A 13716-nucleotide genomic window follows, 5' to 3' on the forward strand; every position below is an offset into this window, starting at 1 on the left:
AGAGGGTTCGATGTCTTCCGAAAATATTCACTCACGTGCTGGCTGTGTGGGAGGGTTGGTAACTTGTTATGCTTGGCTGTAGCAGGTTCAGAATATTTATTTATATTTTAGCGAGGGGATACCTCAGATGACGTTATATGACACCTCCCAACACCTCCCAACACGTCGGACACAAATATTTCAGAGACCTTCGTACCGTGATCCAAAATGTTTCGTCAATGTTGTGCATCGATACTTTTTTTACCGAGTCTACATTCTCATGGAAAGCTGGGATTCCAAGGGGTTTCTTTGGTTACATGAGTAAATATAGGTAGCTAGAAACAAAATATATGTAATGTCTCTACTACCTGCTGAAAGAATCTCTTCCCTATCTCACATAATAGAAATTATTAGCCTCTGAAAATCATCGCGCTCTGGCCGTGTCGTGTCGGGCCGCTAATTTCTCAGCTGAACGTAGACAAAGCTTCGCTCGCTGCGCTCACTCGCTCGTAATAAATTCCATATGCTGCTACGATAAAGTACGGATAGAGAAGGGTGTCTGTAGTGGGAGTGATGTATGTGAAAGTCCAGGCGTTGTAATGGCTTGTGTCCGCCAGTCTCTGTGTTATCAGTAGAAATGACAAGGTGCGAACATATTATTTTAGCATGTGAAAGGATATACCTACTTTGAAAGGCTTCCATCGCTTGGGTTTCGAAACCTAGATTTGGGATACATGTAGGTCGCGAGACGAACACACTATCATCGGGTCACCGTTGCTCCCACAGTGTTACACAGATTCATAAATTAAGACATATTATTATCTGTAACATTCTGAATGTGCACTAGGAAGCAGCATGATACTAACAAGAGTGTGGTAGTGCATGACAGATGAGAGGTCATACTGGATGGACACGTCCAGCCAGTGCAGCTTGTAGAAGTTGAAGAGTTCCTCCTTCAGGATGTTGGGCTCGTTCACCACAACGTGTTTGTCTCGGTCCGGCCGCCTGATCTCGTGGTACAGCCCCACCGCATGACCCACCTCGTGCACCACTATCCCCATCTGTCAAATAACAGTGATAATATTTATGTTGCTTCTTTCACACCTCCTGTCACCTCACCATAATGAGAGGGATAACGTTGGCTTTAATGTTAGTCAAACCTGTCACCCTGACACAAAACAAGTAGTAAGAAAGGCTATTACCAGTAAAGTGGGCTTTGTGAACCAGCGAAGAGCGAGCGACCGTTTATACATATGCCTATCATCATAGTTTCATCTTCGAGTAAACTTTCAACATTTTTGGTGAGGTATTTGAACAGTAACAGAAGAAAAATTGAGCTAAAATATATAGTTTCTCACGATTCCTCTCTCACACGGTTTCTCTCTGGATGTGCGTATAGCGAGGCGCCGTTGCATTTATCACACGTGCAATGTTCAATTCTCTGCTCCCAACTTGCCGTCGGTAAATGCTTGGCTATTGATCGAATGATAAAACCCAGAAATGGAGCGATTACTCTTTGCTGATTTCACCCCCTAAACATAGAAAAAACAGTCTTGTGAAATTATGAGCGTAGCCTAATATCCAGTATTAAATTGTTAGAATTCATGCAAGAAAACATAGTATTACAACAGAATATATTTTTAAATTCGATTTCATAGTAGAGCAGGTCAATTGAAGCCTTCCGTACATTCCCTTGGAAAACTGGGATTCCAAGGGGTTTGTGCGGTATCATGAGTAAATATATAGTTAAAAACATAATTTACTGAATGTATCTGCTACCTGCTGAAAGAATCTCTTCTCTCTCTCTCTCTCTCTCTCTCTCTCTCTCTCTCTCTCGCATAGTAGAAAAGTTATCAGCCTCTGAAAACCACTGTGGTCTGGCCGTGTCAGGCCGGGCCGGGGCGGGTCGTGTCGGGCCGCTAGTTTCTCAAGCTGAACATAGGCATACATCGCTTCGCTCGCTGCGCTCGCTCGCTTGTAATTAGCATTAATATTTTCTCATGTCACTCTACTATATTTCCACTAGGTAAAGTAGTCTGCCGTGAAGGTCGGAAAGTGGGATTCGGTGTTGCGTGCAAAGTACTTCTCTTAGGAACCTAACCCTTTTTCATTCAGTAGTGATATGATCGTCTTGGCCTCTACTACCTACATTCAACATTTCAGAATGATAGGGCAACTCTATGAATGCATTTGAAAAATTACAAATGATGCAGTTTTTTCTTACATCTTACATTCTATGTAATAGATATGAAAACTCTGATCATCTTATGATGAATTTGATAATCTCGATCAGGCTATAAGATTAACACCAGCACCAGTCATCCACACTACAACCACATCGACACCGACAATACCATAATACCTACGCACACCGCAGGCAATATTGACAACACCACTCCCCGCCAACACTGAAGCATGTAGACAGTACCAAAGAACAGCACTAACTGAGTCACGCTAATGTACTTAAAACGTGTGGTACATATTGTTACCATCGTCATCATCATCATCATTCCCACTAATACTTCGGATGGAAGGACTCCAGAAAGTGGAAGTAGAAACTAGGATTAGGAAGTATATTTTTACCTCCATCAAGAAGCTGGACAGAGGTTATATATTCACCTGTGTGTTTGTTTGCGTATAAGGTATCTCAAAAACGTTTTCACTGAATTTCACCTGAATTTTGTGGATAGGTGGAGGGTGGATCAAGGAAGAGTTTATTAGATTTTCGGGTAGATTCAGATCCGGATACAGGAACAAATATAAAATTTTACTAAGCTAATGAGGCATGCGATCTCTATGATTGTGTAACGGGGCAGACTAAGACCGTAGGAATGATTGTCATGTAGGAAAGATGCAATACAGCAGTAAATCTTAAATCTCTCTGGCGTTGGTAGAGGTATGGGCTCTCTGAAAGCATTCTGTTTTGTGCATGCTGTGTGTCTGTGTGGTTGGAGATTACGTGCACTAACTTCAGCATTCTGATGACATCTTGTAGATTTTATTCTAGTAGAACCAGACAATTTCAGTTAGGTAGGGGGTACATAGATCCTCTGATTCGAATAGTCTGGCATAATCTGAAGAAAATCGTCTAGATAAGGAGAGAATGCGAATAAAAGGACGGTATTGGACTGCAGTCTTAACTGTGACAGAATTAGCCCACCTGAGCGAGGAAAAGTGATAGATAAAAAGTTACAAGCATGGCAGAAGTGACACACTGCAGCGCCATGGTCACCACAGCCAATAGCCTAAGTAACTCGACCCCATCCACCAGTGATTCAACTTCACCCCTCCCCTCCCCAGACACCAAGCAGCTGCACGTGTGGCAGTAGATTGCCTGTGTGTGCCTGGGGAGGGAGGTATGGTTGGTCGTGGGGTGCCTGTGTCGTAGTGAGGATGTGAGTGGGGTGTCTGTGTGTGGGCGGGATGTGATGTGTGGGTGGGGTGCCAGTGTGTGGATGAGGGTGCCTGTGTGTGTGGGTGGGATGTCTGAGCGTGGGTGGGGTATCTGTGTGTGGGTGGGATGCCTGTGTGCACGGGTGGGGCGTTTGTGTGGGAGTGGGATGTCTGCGCTAAAATTCCTGAAAGTAACTATCGCTTTACAAGCTGGAGCTTGAACATGAATAACCAAGAGAGGAAGAAACCAGTCCTGAGCTGGTAGTTTCTTTGTTAGTTTATGTATTGCGTCCATATATTCAAATTACTTTCGTTTGTTTCCAAGTCATCACGCATTACAAATTCGACCGAGAAACTGAATGACCGAGAGGAAAAGCAAGTAACTTGTCTGTAATTTCTTTGTTAGTTTTTACACTTAGAGTAAAGTTCTAAATTATTTTAGTTTGTGTTCAAGGCTAATGTATTAATTCTCCACCGATGTGTGGCGCATAAACTGGTGTTCTGGCTATTGTTAGGTCAATGTACCCTAAAATGGAATGTGACACCGCCCCGCCCCTGTCAGCTATACTCCCTCTGTAATGTACATCTCACTTCACCTAGCCTCATCCTACTCCTTTTTTACTATTCATCTCATCTCATCTCACTTGCCTCGCCTTCATGTCGATGTGTCGTACTTCATGATTCATATAAACGGAGTAAAAATGACGAACAAATAAATAATAAAATAAGAGGCACATCCATATTACACATTGCAAGGTGTGAAGACCCAAAGCTAGGTAACTTTAGTCCAAAACATTCAAGAGGAGGGAAATATTTACTTTCTGACTGACTCTAGTTGTAAGTGACGCTGACTTTAACTATGTGACTGGCTGACTCTGCATGACTCTTACTGGCTGTGTACTCTGATTCTGGCTGACTATGGCTCTTAATTCTTACTCTGACCATGGCTGGATATGACTGACTCTGACTTTCCAAACAAACCCCTCCTAGTGGGAAGGAGAAAATTCTATTTCCCGGATGAGTGTTCGATTAGCTCTCCTTCCAAGCTAACTTTTTATTTTTCAATTAACTTTCAAAATCTTTGAATTCAATTTCATTATGATACAGCTGATAACGGGGAAGATTTCTAATCTTTTCTGACTGACATGAAGGCCAAAAAATTAATTGATACTTATATATTTCAGTGTCTCGTCTCTGCTGTGAGTGGAATGTAAATGGAAGAAAAATGAAGGTAAGAGGAGGAGAAGGAGGATGGAAGGGGAGAGGGGAAGAGGAATGAAGTAGGAAAGGTAAAGAAAGATGAAATGATGGAAGAGATGGAGTTGACACTGGGAAGAAAGCAAGGTTTACGAGAGAAAGAGTGATAGAGGAAAGAAGGAAGGAGAAGGAGAGTGAAATAGATGAGAAAGGAGGACAGGGGGGTTGGTATTTAGAAAGAGGAGGAGGAGAAGGAGGAGGAGGAAAAGGAGGAGGAGGAAAAGGAAGAGGAGGAGGAGGAGGAGGAGGAAGTGGAGGAAACAGAGTGGGGAGAAGAAGAGGGAAAGGAAATAAGAAGGAAGTAGCAAGCGAGAAAGATAGGAAGAAGAAAAGAAGACAGATGATGAAGCGGGGGAAGTGACAGGAAGGAATGGACTAGAAAAAAAGGAAAGAAGAAGGAAGGAAGAGATAGAAAGAAATGGAAAGGGGTAATGGGATGAGCAGAAAGAAGGACAGGATTAGTAGAATGATTGAATCAACTCAGAAAAAAGACAGCAAGAAGAAAGTGAGGAAGAGAGGAAGAAGAAAGGAAAAGAGAGAAGGAGGAATGGGGAAGAGAGAAGAAAGGACGGCAGAGTTAGTAGGGTGAGAGATTGGTAGGGTTAATTAAAAGAATGGAGTAATGTGGTGCGCAATATCATGGTGCTGAAGGAGGCGGGAAGAGGCAATAATGCTCGGTGTCTGGGACGGTGAACCCAACAGTATCAGGTCTATGATACGGACAACTCTGGCATTTTGTTCCAGCTAACACCAGATAATGTTATCCCTCTGGGAGTGAGTCATTAAAGCCTTGAGAATGGAGGAATGTCTGCGTGTTTTCCTTGCCACACGCTTAATACAGTTATACAATAATCATGTATATTCCTGTTACCGCCAGACGACTTTCGTCAACTTAGGAGAGCCCTCTAGTAGCGACAGGGTTAATGAAAGTTGCATCTAACATCCCCCATTCGAAAACTTTCTCCTAAGGTAAATATGGTCGTTTGAAAACAGCGTGATTAAAATATAAGCTAGGCTATCGTAGTGAAGAAGTTATTCACCTATAACACCCCAGGTCCTTATCCTGAAATTCACTTCCTCAGCCACTAATTCTGCCTCTGTTCCTTCAGTTCCTTCCATCGTGCAGTAAGCCACAGGACATTGCAGTCCATTCCTTGTCAGTCACATTTTGTGGTGGGAGGAGGGGTAGTTACTCAGTAACAGAATGAGCTCAGGTTTTCAAGTGATCCTTATATCTTTTGATCCATCGACCTAAGTTATATTTCATTCTTGCCATCTCCTGGAGATTTTGCTCTACATAGGGCAGATTTTTCGAAACGGCGGGGTTTGATACAGCCTTCATTAACCCCTTAAGAACTAGAAGTCTATCACATGTAGAAAGAAATCGTCTGGAGATAGCAAGAATAAAATAGTCATCATTTTGAAGGGGTAACAGCATGCGTCGTCTGATAGATGAACAGACATGAAAAAATTATACTCTTGTGTGAAGAAATTGTTAATTCAGGAAATACAACAGTCTCGACCCTATTGTAGTTTCTGGGTACACAATTTTCCTCATCCTGAACAATTCACGGTACACTAAGATCAGTACACACAGGACCGTATTGTAGGTGACATAGTAGGATTAGAAGGACTTTTTCTTAATGGTTTATCATGCCCTTTGCACTTTTATATTCTCTCTTATGTTATTCACATATATTTCTCTGTTACGTTACTCACATGTATTGCTGACATACTCTGTCTCAGTAATTTACAAGAGATTAAAAAAGGGCATACTATGCCCCCCATCCCCCAAAAAGGTTACCCCATTTCCAGACAAACCTCATCATCCACCGTCCATCACCCCTCCACACTTTGCTGCAGGGACATCAACACACAAACAAGCAAATACTCTTTTATTTTTTCAGACTAGCTCAACATCGGAAGAGCTGGTGGTCAGGTGGTTAGATTGAGTGATTTCTTGTGTGAGTGGACGTGCAGTCGATCGCGGTTGGGGCTGGGAATTATTTGAGACATGCTTAACTGATCATCCACGAGACCCACTGACATGTCATAAAAACATCCCCACTAATACCATCACACCAGTCCGGAATAAGACAGCCTGTATTCACTAAGGACAGGATATTGTTAAGCCTGTATTCAGTATGGGCGGTGGATATAAATGCCGACGTGGTGACATGTGAATGTGTGGTACATAGGAGGACTTAGGGGTACGGCTGATAAGTCAGCACCTAGAAACGAACACATTAAAAAAAAAAAAAAAAAAAAAAAAAAAAAAAACGGCCCCTACCAACCCCTCCTTGCCCTCATGCAGTAAAATCAAGGTACATAAATAAACAGATTTACCCGGTCTCATCATCCATCCTTAGAACTCCCTCCCTCCCTCTCTCCCTACCTTGTTGCAGTTGCCGCCGATGGAGATGTTCTGGCCTCTGGAGCTCTCGATGCCCACCCCGCTGCGGCAGCCGTCCAGCTTCCGGAACTGTAGGTGCGGCAGGTTGGTGTCGTTGGCAGGCACGAACCGCAGGCACGTGTGTTCCTCCCAGTGGTTCAGACCCTCCAGCACCACGTCTCGCCGGGGCTCCGCTAGAGGAGAAGGGGGGGGGGGAAGAAACGAGGGTAAGGTCGAGTAAGAGAGGGATTTTTAAGGATGAAAGAACAGGGGAAATAAGTTTTAAGGGGAGATGCAAAAAGACAGGCAAAAAGTTGTGAAGAGAGAAAGGAATATAAATGCATAATGAAATTTATATGTACTGTAGAAGAATTATTTCGGTATACTGAAATTTACATTTGCAAGGGTTATACCCACATACTGATACTTGGAAGAATTCTATACAGAGACTGAAATTTATATGTAGAAGTATACGTACAAAAAGAGATTTACATCTGTAAAAACAATATCCACATACTGAAAATTATATGTGGAAGAGTTATATCCAAATACTGATATTTATTGGAGCCACCATGATGTTAGGTGGACCGGTCTTTGGAAGAACTATACTCACATATTGTAACTGGGAAGATTACAACTGCTTTAGCCCACCTTGAACCTACTTCGGGCATAAACAGAAACGGAACCAATACATGTATATACAATGAGGTGAAGGGGAGAGAGGGAAGAGAGAAAGGGAGAATGGGGTGGGGAAGGGGAGGATGCTGATGGGGAAAGAAAGAGAGGGGAAGCAAGATGTGTAGGGAGGGGGAAGGGAGGGTGATAAAGGGAAGCGAGAGGGAAGAGAAAGAAGCTGGGATGAGAGAGAAAAGGTGGGTAAGAAGGTCAAAAAGTGGAGGGGGCTGGACGAAAGAGAAGGGAGGTAGGGAGGTGATAAGGTAGGGAGTGAGGGGATGCAGGGAGACTGGGAAGGGAAAGGAAAGGTGGTGATGGAGGAAAAGAGGGAGAGGAGGTAGGGAGGATGAAGGGTAGAGGGAGCTAGGAAGGGGAGGATAGACAAGCAAGAGAAGAGGGGATGGTGTAGAAGGCAGGGCAGGTAGGGAGGGGAAGGGGAGGGAAGGAGGGTATCGAGGGGAGAGAGAGGAGGGAAGGAAGGCAGGGTGTTGAGAGAGAGAGAGAGAGAGAGAGAGAGAGAGAGAGAGAGAGAGAGAGAGGAAAGACAAAGAGGGGAAAGAAAAGGTTTTGGGTGGTACTATAACCTTACGTGAGCGAAAGACGTAAGGCACAATAGCGTCAGGCCACAACTGGGTGGAATCGGCTGCCTTCCTCTTCACCCGCACTACTGATGGCGCTGCAAAAGGAGACATGGTTGAAATTCTAGACATACATACATATATACATACATTTATCATCAACATCATCATGATCATCATCATCATCATCACATAATTGTAATCGCCACTATCATCCTGGCCCTTATTCCAACATAGTAATGGAGTAAGGTAGGATCCAAAAACAGTGAGAGTGTAAGGAAAAGAAACGAAGAATCTTACATACATACATGCACACATACTTACATACATACATCCATACATGCATACATACTTACATACATACATACATACATACATGCATACTGTACATACTTACATACATACATACATGCATTCATGCATGCATCCATCCATGCATACATACATACTTGCATACACATGCATGCAAACATTCAATCATGTATGCATGCATCCATATCTACATCATCATCATCTCGGCCTATTTTCCACTAAGAAGTTGGATCAAAAAATAAAGACAAAGAGCACATAAGTGAAAGACGCATCATCAGCAAGCCCGCAGAAATGGACAGCACCGTCATTCCTTCATCATCCAAACCTTCACAATCCTGGCTCCACCTCACAGGAAAATTCAGTTGCACATATTTTTTGAAGGGGGAGCGGCTTCGTCCATCTGTGACTCACTAATGTCTTCGGAAACGAAAATCTTCCTCCGAAGATTTTGGTAACTTAGCGAAACCCCTTATAAGGGCTCTGAAGTTTCCTCATCAATTTGGTAATTGTGTACTTGGATATGTTTTCCCTCTATAGGTGCCCTTCACATACACCTGTGGGATAGTCGTGTCCTTGACTTCAAACATTAAAAGTGGGATGCAGCCTTGTCATGTGCATCGCCATTCATACAATCGATACATACATCACAGCAGATCGGTCGATTCATACATGAGGTAATTGTCATACATTTCTAGGTAAATGAAGCAGAGTAAATAGTCACTTAGGCTGGGAAACTATGCGAAAAATTCACTAGGACAATGGTAGATTGCAATACAGTAATAATACTTAAAAGTCCTTTGGATAAGTATCTAGCTTTTCATCTCGATCTATACACATTCATAGCTGAATAACACAAGAATCTGACTAATTGTTTTCTCTTACCCAGATCCCCAAAAATATTCGTATGGCAGCGGCGCAGATAGAATTTCCTTTAAAGATTAAGGTAATGTTAAACAGAGTCTTCAGTTCATTCTCACCTGTGAAATTTCCGTGATAGTAGTTGTGTTTTTCAAAAATTCTCTTATCACTTTTTCCTGTCGACTTCAGATGGAGGAAATTATGGGTGGGGAGAGCCTTCTTACTTTATCCTCAAGTTCAGCTCCAAGAAATTTAATACCACAGTCAAAGTCTTCTCCGTCGCTGTTTCCTTGCCTTTGTACTCCTTTGATATCCTTGCCATTGCTTCTTATGGGACTCGGGATCAAAACTACTATAGCCCAGAACATTAAAAGGCAGATGACCTATCAGAGATTCTACCTAATGAATACGCAGCACATAACCTGATTCCCGACTAGCAGTGTGGGTAGAGCAAGATAGGTGAGACACGTGTAAGTGAGCTTGGAAATGTGTGTGTGTGTGTGTGTGTGTGTGTGTGTGTGTGTGTGTGTGTGTGTGTGTGTGTGCATACCTCTGTGGATTAACTGAGCATGTCTCGTTGGGCACGTGAGAAGGTAATATAACGCAGGCACACTACTCTAAGCGGGTGTGTGTGTGTGTGTGTGTGTGTGTGTGTGTGTGTGTGTGTGTGTGTGTGTGTGTGTGTGTGTGAGAGAGAGAGAGAGAGAGAGAGAGATGTGTGTGTGTGTGTGTGTGTGTGTGTGTGTGTGTGTGTGTGTGTGTGTGAGAGAGAGAGAGAGAGAGAGAGAGAATGTGTGTGTGTGTGTGTGTGTGTGTGTGTGTGTGTGTGTGTGTGTGTGTGTGTGTGTGTGTGTGTGTGTGTGTGTGTGTGTGTGTGTGTGTGTGTGTGTGTGTGTGTGTAAGAGAGAGAGAGAGAGAGAGAGAGAGAGAATGTGTGTACCAACCTGGCGTGCAAATATGTGTTGGTGGACCGTGGGTGGTGGTGTTATGACAGGCTGCTACCACACACACAACACCCACCACCATCCATCCTAACACTCACTCACCCCAATCACTGCTTTTTCACTTTTACCATCTCATCTTTACTTCTTTCATTCCTATCGTCACTTCCTCTCTCCCCATTCTTTCTTTCCTTCCTCCCAATCACAACTTACTTTCGCCCTTCCTTCCTTCTTTACTCCCTCCCTCTCTCCTTTCTTTGCTTCCTTCTTTCCTTCCTTCCTGCCAGCCTTTCCTTCTTCTTTTTCTCCTCCTCCTCCTCCTCCTTTCCTCCGTCCTTCCTGTCATCACTTCATTCCTTCTGTCATCACGTTCTTTTCTTTTTCCTTCCTTCCAGCCATATTTTTTCTTCCTTCCCTTCTGATAATCGCCTCCTTCCGTTCTTCCTTCCTTCCTTCCTTCCGTCCTTCCTTCCTCCTTCTTACCATTTCCCTTTATTTCATTTACATTGGTCTATTCGATGCTTCTTATCACACTTAATTATCCACTTTCCTCCTTCCCACCTTCCTATACCTCATTCCTTCCCCCAGACTTTATCTCACCAGCTCCACTGTCCTTCCTATCATTCCTTCCTTCCTTTTTCTCTCCTTCCTTCCTTCCTTCCTTTCTTTCTTCCTTCCATCGTTTCTTCTTTTTATTATTCATTCATCCTTCCTTACATGTTCTCCTTAATCTCTCAGAATCAGGACGCAATTTTCTTTATCTTATTCTTCCTTTTGGCAGACTATTTTATCAAGCTAAAAATAACTTCGTAAATCTCTCTCTCTCTCTCTCTCTCTCTCTCTCTCTCTCTCTCTCTCTCTCTCTCTCTCTCTCATCATTAATTATTAAAAACGTCACTTATCTTCAATTCTTCCTCAGTCATTTTTATATTGTTCCTGCTATTGTTCACGTACCCCTTAATGTCTGTCATTATCCTCTCCTCCCTCTGTTGACTTTGTTAGCTTCTTTCTCTTCATCTTTAATCTTTCTTTTGTTTTTCTTTAATGTTTTGTGTTGTTTTTCAGCCATCATTTACATTTCCATAACTGTTTTTATTATCTTCCTCCTCCCCCTCCCCCTCTTGCCTTGCACTCTCAACTGTTTGTCCTTTTTTTTTTTCCTCTTAATATCATATCCTCCTCCTCTTCCTCTTAATATTTTCTGTCTGATGCCGTCATATATATATATATATATATATATATATATATATATATATATATATATATATATATATATATATATATATATATATATATACTGTATATATAGTATATAGATGTTTCTATTCTGCCGGAGTTTCTTCGATATAGAGTTGTTTCATTCACCCCTTTCCTCCTGGAGGTCGCTGGTTAGAGTTGCGTCCACACCAAATGTTTGCTGGCGCGGCGGGAGTTTGCATCACAGTAATCCATATAAGTTGCCCCGCTGGATGCAGGCGGGCGAAGACCAGAACTTCTAGGCGGTACAGTGATAAAGAACTGGCAGCCACGCCAGCAAGCATTTGGTGTAAACGCATACTAAAATGCATATAATCGTCTTGGGATAGAAAGAATAAAATCAAAATGACGTCATCTGGCTGAAGAGGCTGAAACCGTCCTTCATTTTATCATCCCCTACTTTATAGCCGTTCTTCTCCCTGTTGCTTCCCATTTCCTCTACTAAGTTCCATATCTCCTTCTTTTATCTCCTTTCCTTCTTTATCGCTCTTCGTTTCTCTCTTCTCCTCTCTATCTGTCATCCATTCCTCCTCTCTTCTCCCCTTTTCTTTCCATCGTGTCCTCTCCACCACTGTCTTCCGTTGTTTCTCTATTATATCCTCTCTTTCTCTCCTCTCCGCACCTATTTCTCTTCTATACCTCTCCTCTCCTCTTCTCTCCTCCACTGTCTTCCACTCTCTCCCTTCCCCTTCTTTCTTTCCCTCCCTCCTCTCCTCCTCCATCATCTTTCTTCCTTTTCTCCTCCTTTATTTTCCCCTACTTTTCTGTTCTCCTGTCTTCGATCTTCTCTCCTCGCCCCATGTTTATCTATCTCCCTTCCTCCTCTACTTTCTTCTTTCCTCTGTATCTTCCTTCTTTTTCTCCGCAAACTTACTTCTTTCCTTTTCCCTTTCATCAGAGTCCTTCCTCTCTTCTCTCACCTTACTTCTTGCCACCCCCCCTCCCTATCTCAATCATCGTTGCCTTCCCTCCCCTCATCCTCCCTCCCACTCATCTTTCTCCTTCTCCCCTTCCCCCTTCTACCCTCTCTCCGTCACATCATCATCTCCCCACCTTGCTTCCTCTCCTCGCTTTCTCCCCTCTTCCGTCCCCTTCTGCCCTCCCCCACTCCCCATCCCACCTACCCTTACGTGTGTTACAGTCATCAGTGGTGATACTTGTCTTTTACCACTCTCCTCCCCCATCATTCCATCATTCCTCTTCCCTCCATCTTCCCCTCCTCTCCATCCCTCCTTTCTTCTAATTTTTTCACTCCAAGATCTGCCTCAGAACTCCCTCCATTTTCTCTCGCTGTCTTTCCTCGTCTCTCCTCCATTTCTCATTGGTCTTGACTCTTCCCCTAATAATTTATCCTCATCTTCTTTACATCTCTCCTCTTCTACTCTTATTCCAAGCTCTTTAAACCCTCAGTCATTTCTCTCCCCTCTCTCCTAATCTCCTCTCCCCAGTTCTTCTCTCTCCTCCCACCTACATCTCTCGCTGACCCTCCCATTAGTCATTTCTCCCCCACCCACTCCACGCATATCTCTCATTCCATCCCCATCCTATCTCCTCAGACCATCCTTTCATTCCTCTCTATCCCCTCTCTCTTTCATTCCTTCTCAGTTTTAGGTAGTGTATGAAGTAAGTGGATGAAAGAGAGAGAGAGAGAGAGAGAGAGAGAGAGAGAGAGAGAGTCGATGTGGTTGAGGACTAATGGAGTATTCGTAATTCTTAATTTTTCATTTTCTTTTCTTTTTTTCCGAAAGGCTTTCTCTCGTGCATAGTTGCCGGCAATAATACTGGTCTACGAGAACTTCATAACTGCAAATAACGAGACAGTGAACACTGATTTTCGAAACCCCGTGATGCCATATTAGGAGCCATACTCTCGCATGATCTGGACTACAAATGCCTATCCTCGTGCCCTCACATTCCGGGGAGGGCAGTATGGAATAGGTTGGTACCATTTTTATCCTTCTTTTTAGAATTATAAGTTCACTGTCTTATCTCTCTAGCGCCCATTGCCCTTCAGATGGGACGGTTTCGGGGCAATTTCAGTCAGGTGGGAGAAAGGTGTTACGCTGAATACGAG

At 43.2% G+C, this 13716-nt stretch overlaps 1 protein-coding gene across 1 annotated transcript in view; it reads right to left on the bottom strand.

Moving 5' to 3' along the window:
* The window catches only part of LOC145404599 (uncharacterized), an 85397-nt gene that overhangs the window by 43029 nt on the left and 28652 nt on the right, over positions 1–13716 (bottom strand). The window contains exons 3-5 of the mRNA XM_080276117.1: positions 8286–8372; positions 7025–7215; positions 846–1040 (exon numbers count right to left, since the gene is read on the bottom strand). Coding sequence (XP_080132243.1) covers positions 846–1040; positions 7025–7215; positions 8286–8372 — 473 coding nt within the window. The remainder of the gene's footprint in view (positions 1–845; positions 1041–7024; positions 7216–8285; positions 8373–13716) is intronic.

Source organism: Coenobita brevimanus, chromosome 64, assembly GCF_032717465.1.
Source record: "Coenobita brevimanus isolate Jiangsu-jjx chromosome 64, ASM3271746v2, whole genome shotgun sequence".
Lineage (NCBI taxonomy): Eukaryota > Metazoa > Arthropoda > Malacostraca > Decapoda > Coenobitidae > Coenobita > Coenobita brevimanus.